Source organism: Hippoglossus stenolepis, chromosome 7 (genome assembly GCF_022539355.2).
Source record: "Hippoglossus stenolepis isolate QCI-W04-F060 chromosome 7, HSTE1.2, whole genome shotgun sequence".
Taxonomy (NCBI): domain Eukaryota; kingdom Metazoa; phylum Chordata; class Actinopteri; order Pleuronectiformes; family Pleuronectidae; genus Hippoglossus; species Hippoglossus stenolepis.
The window spans coordinates 23,553,675-23,565,762 of record NC_061489.1 but is presented as its reverse complement, the minus strand read 5'-3'; the positions used below and the strand labels follow the sequence as shown (position 1 = coordinate 23,565,762).

At 42.6% G+C, this 12,088-nt stretch overlaps 1 protein-coding gene across 4 annotated transcripts in view; it reads left to right on the top strand.

Moving 5' to 3' along the window:
- The window catches only part of fstl5 (follistatin-like 5), a 155,368-nt gene that overhangs the window by 139,846 nt on the left and 3,434 nt on the right, over positions 1-12,088 (top strand). For all 4 annotated transcript variants that reach the window (XM_035162284.2, XM_035162282.2, XM_035162283.2 and 1 more), the window contains 3 exons: positions 757-906; positions 4,348-4,455; positions 6,584-6,708. In XM_035162284.2, coding sequence (XP_035018175.1) covers positions 757-906; positions 4,348-4,455; positions 6,584-6,708 — 383 coding nt within the window. The remainder of the gene's footprint in view (positions 1-756; positions 907-4,347; positions 4,456-6,583; positions 6,709-12,088) is intronic.

The following is a 12,088-nucleotide window of genomic DNA, read 5'->3' as shown; positions in this document are numbered from 1 at the left end:
ATTAAAAAAAAAAAGGTGCCACGAGGCCGAAAGCGCCAAAGAGCTGTCATTGTTTTAAAACGCCCCAAATTAGCTGGTTTAACTCGCCCCTGGAGAGAAAACAAAGGAGGGGACGAGCGGGAAACTGCAGTAGATATAAATTCTGAGAGTGTTTCTGCCCCCTTGCCCCCTCCAATCCTTTACATACTTCAGTGGAGTTCATACATTACCTAATGTCCTTCTAACTAAAAGACATTGGCTTGTGGGAAGGTACCTGTCACCCAACGCCTCTGCGGTTGTAAATACAGTGAGGGAGAGAGAGTTCCCCCCCCGACACGCAGGAGCCCTTCATTCATCCTCTGCTGGCCAGCGGCTCCTTAAATCATTGCACACTAATGCAGCCCTGTAGGGCTCGCAGGGCCGGGGAGGGGGCAAAAGGGAGGAGGACTCCAGAGACGGGGAGGCTGGTTAAGGCTCCCACCGGCCGGGGAGGAGGCGAGCGCTGCCAAGACTGGAGGCTGAACATCCGCAGATCGTCGGCAGGGTTTTGTGTTCCGGGGATTACGTGTTTCGACAAATGGGAGCGATTACAGAGATTTTTTGCAGGACCTCGCAAAAATCTCATTTATCCAAGTTGCCAAGATGCGATAAGACGGTCGAGGAGTAAACAACGCAGAATAATGACTGGATGGAGATAATTGTTTTTTAACGAGCCGTATTTCCTGTTGATGTGAGAAAAACAATTAATTGACAGTGTGTTTGTGCTTTTTTTCCCAGGAGGAGGTGTGCCCCACCTCACCGGGGGAGGCGGTCCAGAGGTGTGTGTGGTCATCAGCGGTCAACGTCAAGGACAAGTTTATTTATGTGACACAGCCAACCTTGAATCGAGTGCTCATAGTTGACATCCAGTCTCAGAAGGCTGTCCAGGTAATTTTCCGGCTAAATTGGAAATGGGGTTCACGTCCACTTTTGCCAGCAACACCACAACAATACATGAGAGATAGTTCATGTGAGGGAAGTTGACAATGTCACACGGAGGCAGAATAAAGGTTTGTTTGAGCAGAATTCTGCTCAAACAAACCTCAAGGTTGAAGGAAGCAATAGAGTTTCTCTCACTCCCCAAAAAAACACATGTTCCCACATTGACACAAAGGCAACATATTCCACAAGATCCTTCGATAAGTCGTTTTTCTGATAGTAGAGTACAAGATTTGATGAAATCCCCCCCCTTCGACGCAGGATTCAGTTTGTACATTGTCCTTCATCCAGAAACAATTATTCCAAAGCACAGGACCTCAGCTTTTCACCCAAAGTGCCTGTGAAACTTCACCCAGGCTCTTTAGAAACAGCTTTTTACTTCAGATATGTCCGGACTTAAAATATTCTACTTGAGTAATAATTTAGCAGGATACTTATTCACAAGAGGCAGAGCTGTGGTGTGTGCATTCAGAACCGTGGCGTGCTTCAAGTGTTGGCAGGAGGCTGAATAAATCACAACACGTTTGACAGTCGGTCGACTCTGACTGGCACTAATGTCAGTGATGTGGGAAATGATCCACCCTGTAACAACTGGAAGTTAAAAGACAAAAGCAGGAGGAAGACAAAGCTCAACAGCGGGTGGGCAACAAGAGGCTGAGGGCCAAAACAGCAACGGTAACTAACGAGGGGGCTTTGAATCACTTGGTTGCCTGGTAACGGGGCGTAAAATGTGACTGAGTGACGTAAACAGATAGTGGCATTCTTTAGACTAATTAAGGACCTGATTTAAAGTAAGTACGAGGCTGCCATTTCAAATTTAGAGTCCAAAATCACTCGTTAGTGCCTGAGTCACACACACTGAACAGTAAACTGAGGTTTTAAAGGAATTTGGCCACTGGCAATGAATGCAACTGTAGTTTCTGGACTCATATATGATTCATAGCAGAAATTAGTGTGCATTTATTTGTGGAGATTTAACTTTAAACTCATCATTTGCTCAACTCGTAAAAAAGTACAGTCAGTTTAATGATGTATAAGATATAATCACAGCCCAAGTGATATTTCTGCCGTTCAAATTATTCTGATCTGTCCTCGGTTCTTGGTTTGTAGAAATATTATAAGATTAGATAATGTTGATGAATTCTGGAGACGTCCTTGTTGCCCTAACTACAGTCATGTCCTTTTAAACCATCACTGGGGCTCCAGGGTCATAAATATGCTATGATATTGCCCTTTGAACTTGGTTTTGCAGAACAAAAAACATCCTGTTGGTCACAGCACCTTTCATACCTCTTCTTTTGGTTTGGACCAGATGAGGCAGGTGTGAATCCGCTGCACCAGTAAGAATAATGTGTCAGACATTTAATTAGCATGTCTTTCTGCCGCTGTGCTGTGGTAAACATTAATCAAGCTGCCATTCAAACGGTTTCTCTGCCAGAAAAAACCCTGAATACAGATCTTAATTTAATTTGTTTGGATTATTTATCATTTTAGTTACTTGCAGACTTTATTCAGAAACAATAAAAAAGCAACAGACGACGGGAGACTGTTGTGTCTGGTTCCTCCGGCGCTGGAGTTTTCTGCTTGGCGCTCTTTCGGTGTCTCACTCGTCTGAAAGCTTTGCCTCACCCCTGCTCTGTTCCACTCGGGCGGGTGATTTCGAGTGCTACTTTTTCAGCTCTGACGTCGGATCTTTCACCTTTAATCCGACTGCTTACCCCTGACCAGCTCCGTTTCGTACACACTGCCGCCGCCGAGTCTCACGCTTAACCTCTGCGTCGATGTGGTTAGCGTGTCACCCTGAGACCCACCTTCACGGAGACCGTCACCCGGCAACTTCTCATAGATATTGTTACATGGCAACCCCTCTGCCGTTTTCTTCACAGATAGTGGAAGTGGCGATCCCTCCAATCCCCGGCCACCTCGCAGCGCCGTTTATTCTCCTGAGGGAGTTTTATTTTTCGCCAGGCGGGCTCAGGAAATAGAACCGTTCCCACATGACAACATTCAGCACATTTTCCGTGAGCAGCATTCGGCTAAATGATCAGTGTCAGTGGGGGTTTTGTTGGGATGTGACCGGTTGATTCACGGTGGGTTCAAATCCCTGCAGATGTTTGCGACACCGTAACGACTGTTTACAGCTCGCAAGGCTCCCAGGGACCCGCCGGTAAGAAGGTTGTTGTCCTCAACACTATCACAAGCTCATTATACAATTGCCTGGAGGTTGAGCTTCATTGCATTATATTAGCAGTTGATAATTAAACTACCTGAAACCGTCTCTCGTCTCAAATAGCACGAGACTTGTTCTGGTTTCCCTGGTTCAAATTTCCTATTGAAATATAAATATGAATGACATGCACACGATAGTATCAATGAGAAAAAAATATTTAGAAACTTCTGACCAATTAAATATCTGGTGAGGACTTTTTAATGAACAGATTGGATGCAAAGTGCAGACGGATGAATGTTTGAAGTCGCCGCAGTGTTTTTTCCGCTCTTCATCTCCAACAGATCCGCCGTCGTAGCTGAATTTACAAGAGCATATTGGATGAGGATCTTGATAATCTTCCTCCGCCAGAAAGAAGTTGATAGAGAAAAGGCAAAAGAAGGAAAAGAACATGAACACCTGTTCTCTCCGATGACTACATGCTCAGAGATTAGTTGGGATTCAGCGGATATTCTCATCTTCTTCTTCTTTTTTTTTTTGCAAGAACCCTCTGAGGAGCTGTTCACTCTCTCATGAAACGATATATATTCTGCCTGGGTAAACAATACTATGATGGCTCCATAGCAAAAAAAACAAATACTATAGGAAGTAAACTGCAGTCAAAGGGAATTGTGGGAATTCCAGGGTGGAATAATTTCCTTGAAAAACAGCATGATTGCTTTCCCTGTGAAGCAGCTTCATCTTCTCCCTCATACTTTCCCTATTCCCTCGGAGCTGCGGACGTAATGCACGAGGAGCAGTTCTCTGTCACATGCGACTCATCTTTTGTTCCGACTTGGAATACTGCTGCTGTGCGTCAAGGAACGGATAAAGACTGAAAGCAATTACTTCGCTGCGGTAAAGCAATTGTGTCTGTCACCACTCGATTTGAAATGCAGCCGAACACCAAAAAACACCTTGTACATAAGAGGCACCCCGTCCGGTCGGCCTTGTTAAGAGAAGCCTCGCTCCTGTCAACCCTGATGCATCAGTGTGCAGGAAAACTTTTCAGAAGCATTACCACTGCACATCAAAGAGGGATCTCTTCAAACGCAAAGTCTTAAATTGTTATTCTGCAGACCCTGCTCGCTTTAAAGGCTCCGTTTGGTTTGGTTGTGTGTGTGTCTGTGTGTGTGTGTGTGTGTGTGTGTGTGTGTGTGTGTGTGTGTGTGTGTCCCCTCCAGACGGTCAGCACCGATCCTTATCCTGTGAAGCTCCACTATGACAAATCTCACGACCAGGTGTGGCTGCTCAGCTGGGGAGACGCCGAGAAGAACTTCCCGACTCTGCAGGTAAATCCACATTATTTGATTTGAGAGGATTTGATTTCAGTTTGGTAAAAAGGGACAGAGTTTGTGTTTCACATGAATTTGTACCCTGTTAATCCCCGAATTCAAATTCCGACGTTGTTTTGTTCAACCACCAGTAAAGAACCCAGTGAAATTCGGTTCACACTGATCAGCTCCATTCACACTAACGCACTGTATTCTACCTGAAACAAATACACCAACACCCTCTGCAGTCGTGTTGTTAGGTCCTAGATGCTTTTCCATTAGCTACACATGTACAGTTTATTATAAACAACCTTATTATCACCGTCCTGGCGAGACCTGACATCTTATTAAATGCGAATTTAAACTTGAAGTGCTTCTCCCCCTTTTTTCCAATATGTCCTGGACGTGGCATTAATCACTGCAGCCTCTCTGGGATTTTGAGCTGTTGATTTGTTTGTCTTGCCTGATGAGGGTAATTAATATTCACTCAGAGCGCTGCGCAGGTATTTGGACTGTGACACATTTTCAATTGTTTGGGCTCTGGAGTCAAGCACAGTGGAAATGAAATAGAAAATAGAAACAATTTCGACGAGCTGCCGACTTTCAGCTTTAATACGATGAGCCTTGCATCTGTTGTCTTTTGAAATCAAAACCGTCAGAGTCGGGGAATTACATTGTTATTTTTTAAATAGATAAACACGTTTTTTTGTGTAGATCCCTTAATGTGCTGTTATAAGACTTGGGACCAGGATAACTACTGGAAAACTACTGTATGTACTGGCAGCACTGTTTTACTGCAATTGTATTTAACATATTGTTTGAGTAGTTACTTTGTTTATAACTTGAATAAACAGAATAGAACTGAAAAGATCAGTTGATTAATGAATGAGTCGCTTATACAAGAAAAACGATGAGTAACTAAATTTTCTCCTTCACATTTGTGAGGACTTTCTCTTATTCATTGATTATTTAATAGATTTTAGGTTTTCAACTGGTGAGACTAAAGATGTTTCAGAAATTTGGATTTTACGCAGTCTGACATTTGATAGGCCAATAGGTCAATCCATGGAAAGCATAATTAGCAGTTTAATCAATTATTACATTAGTCATATGTTGCAACAACCTTTACTGATTGTAGCTTTACAGGTAACCCATAAACTATAGCTACATATAATTTCCCATCCATCCATTATCTACACCAGTTATCTTTTAAGGGTGAAGGGGGGAGCTGGATCCATTTCCAGCTCACACTGGGCCGACGTACAGACACAAACCATTAATACACATTCACAGCTTTAGTCTCCAATCCGCTCCCAACCTGCATCTCTTCAGACTATGGGAGGAAACTGGAAATATCGAGAGAAATCCCACAGAGACACGAGGAGAACTTGCAAATGTCACACAGAAACACACCGGGGTTCTAGCCTACTTGCTGTGAGGCAACAGCTCCCCCCACCTCACCACTGTGCAGCATCCTCACTGTTTCCCCATCTAATGCACCTACATACTGATACAGATATAGAGCAACTGCAACAAGCCAACATCAGCAGCAATATATCATTTATTGTTTGTTCAAACCAAACAGAACGTAACAGAAAACAGCAAAGCAAGCGTGCAAACACTGACAGATTTTACTGTATTTCTCCCTGACACACGTTTACTATAAATACAATCAACAAATATATCACGATTTTTTTTTCAAACTGTCTTTGCTTTTCTCGCTTCCTCTGACATTTATCCCTGATTCAGCTCAAGACTTGAGGGGGTTTTATTTGAAAATCCCTCTCGTCATCGCCTGCACAGAATTTCATGAAAGCAGGGTTTGGTCTGAAGCTATTTGCTTTGTGCATCGTGGCATAATCAAAGCAAACGCTGCCCACACACAGAACACGTGGCTGCACGCTACTCATGCATCAACGAGGGTTATTTAGACGCCAGTGACAACAGCGCACATCACCTCCCACAGAGAAGATCTCAGGAATAAGAGGATTTTACAGTTTTATCCCGACTCAAGCAAAGATAAACATGATAGCAACATATTAAGTTATTTACTTGGGTGGACTTCGCTGTCTTCTGGTTTGTGAGCTACGAATAAGCGCGAGGCTCATGTTGAACACCCACCATCTCCCCTGCTGCTGTTCTCCAGGTCATCAATCAGGCCAGTGGAAGAGTCTCCCACCACACCGTGCACACGCAGCCGGTCGGCCGGCGCTTCGACAGGGTGGACGACTTCTTCATCCCCGCCTCCAGCCTCATCGTTAACCACATCAGGTACGTTCCACAGGATCCAAGAGCTCAGGCAAATTGAATTCATCCCATCGGCATTTGATTCCCCTTGTTTGTTTGATTTTTTTGTCTCTCTCTCTCAGAGACTCAATTCTACAATAATGATGTGGATGGGCGTTTTGTGAGAGAGTGTGTTAATGGAGGTTGTGGGAGAAAGTCCCGGTGGTCATCTTGTGCTGCAGATGAGTTTCATGGCCACTCACCTGAAATAGTTGTAACCTTTCTTGCATGAGCTGCGCTGGATTAATAGTTTATATCAGACTGTTGTGAATCCACAAAGCCAGTGAACAGTCAACCGAACATTTTTTTTAATTAGCAAAGGTTCAGTCTTCTGACAGTTACTCTGGCAGGAGGCTGAGTGTTTTTTTAAATGATTAACAATGAATAGATCTCAACAGCATAGTAAGTTATTATAGTGACACAGCTGTGAAAACACTACATGCTGTTGGATAGGTGTCAAAGGTCAAATATTCTAGATTTCCCAACTTCGGTGTCAGCACAGAGACTTTAATTCTTTCCTAATAGACGCTTATACTTTTATAAAATGTAAAATTGAAAGAACACTAGTTCAGTGACCGTTCTGAACCTGCCTGTGTAGGATTGTTTGGCCTGTAGTGATGCTGTAGTTGCACCACTGCTGTTGTTGTGATGGACACTTGTGCTGTCGAGTCCCAGCCACAGCTGCTTCACACCCGAGATGTTAACATTTCAGTTTACAAAGAATATTGGTGAGAATTAGATTAAATAGATAAACAAGCCTGAGGAAGTGTAGTTTATTAATAGATTCTGTTTGCAGTTAAAACAATTCCTGTTAATTTGAGTTTCTGAATCTTTAACAAGAGGATTATACTATAGTTATATTTCTCAACAGAATGAGTAACTTAATTTGCACTCAGCAACTTTATTATGCACACATGTACAATCTGTTGGAACCCAATACAACAGCTCTGCAATAAATTTGACCTCAAAGTGCATAATGTTCATTTCTGACTACAAATGTGTAATTAAATAATATGTTTACACTTCAATGCTGGTGTATAAAATACTGAATATTAGTATCATTGAAGTCTTTTTCATCACCTTTCTTGTTTTGCTCTGTTTTTTTACTCCTCTGCACTTTGTAACCTTGGTTGGAGAAGTGCTGCAGGAATAAAGTTGCTTTGCTGATTTACAGTATTTATTATTATAACAGTTGTGTTTGTACACATCTACCTAATGTGGCCACTGAGTGGCTGCGTCGTAATATCAATCTAACAACTAAAGTAACCTATAAAAAAAGTAAAACAATAAGGATATAAAAGAATAGATTTCCCATATCGACTGGTCGTTACGTATCTGGTGCAGTTATTAGTCAATGTGCTCTCTGTGTGAGCACTTAGCTTTATGCCAGCTCTGTCCCTGAAACAAGGTTAGACAGTGTAATTGCGTTGCTAAGCATCAGCGATGGTAAGTAAATGCTGATGACCACCATTTGGACCGAGCAGCAGTAAATCAGCGCCGCACAGACTGTGTGAGCTCCTTTAAAAAGAAAAAGACCCCGGTCATCAACATGTCAACATGAACTTAATCAATCAATTACAGTGTTTGTATCTGTCCACGTTTTATTTTTCGATGATATCACAGACATCAGAAAACAGCCGCCTCCTCAGTTCTGACGTCCCCAGAGTCCTGGTGTCAGAGGCTGGTTCCTCTGAAACAGCACGAATCACAACAAAGACACAGTTTGAGGACAGTAGGATTAGTTGTGTTTGAGATAGACGAGGAAATAAAAAACACGTGAAGCAGCAAAGACATTTCCGTTGATCATCTACAAAAGCCCGGATGTGCTGAATACAGAGACATCGAAACGCTGCAGTGGTTTTCACGAGTCATGAGTAGTTGTCACACTCGGGCTTAACGTGCACAGAGAAAAGCTGCTTTCAGACGCTTGGCTAGTGTCATGGAGAGGCCAGGACCAGGCGGGAGGTCTGGAGGATTTCAGGATGTTAATGGTGTCATGGAGAGGGGGTGGGGGTGGGGCTCTGTTGCTAGCACAGCTGTAATTAGATCCACTGAGACCTGCGATGTTGTTGTGTTTGAAAGTCGTCTTCACCAGATACCTACTCATCATTGTCCTGAACAGCAGCTTTCTGATTGTTTCTGCTACAGCCGGGTTCCTAATATTGTGAATGTTGATTAATATCAAAATATCAACGTTAACTACAGAGGTCACGTGTGTCACTGGTTGTACATGAAAGTTGCTTTCTCTGTGTCCAGCTGCAATTCAAATACACAAGATGCTGCAGGCTAATGGCATCAGGACAGTGTAGTGTATAAAACAAAATAGCCACGCCCCCCAAAATTTAATTTAAAGTTAATATAAAAGGAGAAAAACTGATCAAATTTAAAAGCAGGAACCAACAAATATTTGACAATTTTATTTGAAAAGAAATTCTCTAATTTTCCTAGTTTATCTCTTTGTTTATCCTATAAAATGTAGTAGATATAGTAATACATTACTTTAACATTTTCCCAGAGTCTTAAAGTCTAAAACCAAAAGAAATTAAGTTTACCTTCACAAAACCTAAAGAAAAGCAATTAATCAATTAGCACAAGTACAGACTGATAAACTTTATAACAGTCGACTACTCCAGCAAGTTAAATACTTCACAATATAAGAATCTCAACCTCATCACACTGAAAACCACGACTCATGTCAGCTGCTTCTATTGCAGATATAAGGAGGCTTTGAGTTAACTACTGCCTGGTGCCTCTTCCTTTTTCTGTTAGTACACAGCTATTTGTCCGTCGGCAGCAGCGCAGCATCGATCAGTCGATTTAGCAACATGAGCAGCGTGTCAGCAGCCGATATATATTCTGCAACTTCTGGGGATCGTTCAATGACGAGGGATTCCCTCAGCAGCCACTATAAAGCAACCAGGAACTTCTGGGGGCTGTCATTCATTAGACCCATCGACTTACAGTCAGGCAGCTCTGCATGTCAGCAAAAAAAAAAACTGTTCTTTCTCATTTCTGGCCACATACAGGACCCTGCAGCTCGGGCTGCCCGCACCTATTCTTCACAAATTTCTAATCATTGCACCGACTTCCTCGTGGCGAAACAAGCCAAGCGAGATGTTGATTCGATGTTTTTCACGCTGGAGGATGGGTGAACAAGAATTGCTGTGTTATAGATATCCTTTACTGTGCGGCATTCATTGTCCTGCTGTTTCCTCGTGAATTCTGGCCTCTGGGTCTTTAACCGAACTGCAGAGCAAACATTACATCGGGGGTTAAGTGTTCAGACCCGGGAAATGTCTACACTGGAAAAAAACACTGAGGTGAAGATGAGATGATGAAATGAAAATAAAGATGTGACCCCATTGTGCAGAAGCGAGGAGAATCTTTAATGCATTAGTCAATGGTGCAGACGACAGACAGCAGCTGTCAGTTTGGCTGAGAGCGATCTGGGTCTGCCGATGAAGCCGCCCAGCTGCGTTCACATCAGAGCGACGCCAAACAATGTCGGATTATTAATTTATCAAAGGTGGAATTTAAAAAGAACAACTCACTGCCGGTTGAAATAATCTGGTCCATGCAGGAGAAATGCACCTTTGACCTTTAGCTTCCGAGCATGTTACCAATAAATGTCCCAGCGTATGTGCATGACTCATTGATTTGTCCCAACAGCCACAATATTGAATTCAACTAATAGCAAAACAACTTCAGCAGCGTTTCACAGGCAGAGTGTTAATATATAAATCATCAGCTTGGAGGAAAGACAAAGGCAAATGTTTGAACTGCAGATTTAAAAAATGTCTTGGAGCTTATTTGTTAGTGCAGGTGAGACGCAGTGAGATCAGGAACCAACATGTTTGGATACATTTAAATAGTTTCCCAAGTCACACGAAGACTATTCAGTATGTTTGACATCAAAATCAACTATTTACCAACTATGAATTGTGTTCCTGAGTCTTTAACGATTTAATTTCTATAATGACACAGAAAGTAAAGTTCCCTGGTCAAGGTAAAAGATAAAATATAGACATAAATGCAATAATCATCATGTCCAAGTAAAAGATTTAATACAAGTCTTTTCCTGTTAAAAAGTTTTATTTTTGATCTTCCTCATACGTCAGGTGTTATTCTGCCTTTGTGTTCAACACAGAACACAAACACTGCAGCTCTGATACATTAAACTACAATGGAACCCAGTAGATCACAAACCTTAAATCCAATTAAGCTGCATCACATTTGACACAGATATCAGTTCTCAAAATGATGAAAATCAATCCACCCCCTGATCCAGATCTGCACCAACATTTAACAGGTTCCTCTCTGAAACATTACAAATCCACCAACGCCGTTTTCAGACATGACCTTTGGGACCTTCCCGAGATCTGTCTACAGAGTTTTCCTTTCACACATGCACAACACAGCGGGAGGTTCTCTGCACAGATCACATCCTCAGAAAGGAAAACGCACTTTGACTTTTTGTTTTCAGGTGAAACTATGGACCTGTCGATGTTTGGGAAAACGTGGACGACATCAAGACTACAGGCAGCCACCTAATGTAAAATAATACAAGTTCACCCCGGCTCAGAACGGATCTTTCCACTACAGCCATGAGGGGAATCAGATTACAGAGCAACTCAAACTGCACGACAGCCGACCGATATTTTTTTTGACATGCCAGTAATTTGTCAAAGCAACAGCTGCTGCAAATCAGAGGACAACAAATCCAGCAGAAATTCAATTTGAAAATTAGTCAGATCTGGTTTCGCGCGGCGCCTGCCAGCCTTGCACCAATGTTAAAGATAGCTCAGTGTTATGTTCTGTTGATTCGTGTCCACAAATTACCCGTGACACCTGCTGGCCGGCTTTAAAAAATAGAACAGGAAATGTGATCAGATCTTGTCTTTTCGAACTCGGTGTCGCCTCGTGTCTCTGGACCTGGTGGACAGAAAGATCTCTGGATCAATGATTCCCTGCACGGGGGGGGCAGTGTAGCTCTGTGGCTTTCAAACAGCCATTTTCTGTTCGCAGGTACGCGACAGCTTGGTTTTCAAATCGCATAAAAGATGATGAACAACGGCAAGCTTGAAGTGCCTGTCAGCATCGATCAGCTGGTATTCACATTTAATTGAGGCCTGTCAGCTCTGTGCACATTCCCTCTTCCCTCTTCAGCTGTTAAAACGTAATGTGCCATTAAGAGATTCTTTTGGGTTTCTGTAATGAGAAGCATGTTCACAGATCCATGCCCCCATAAAAAAAACCTAATATATTTCTATTAGAGGGGAAAGAATAGATGGTGCTGAGCTGCCGATGTGAAGACGGTCAGGGACCAAAGCTGGACTTTTAAACTGGTTAAAAACCTTCTCAGTAA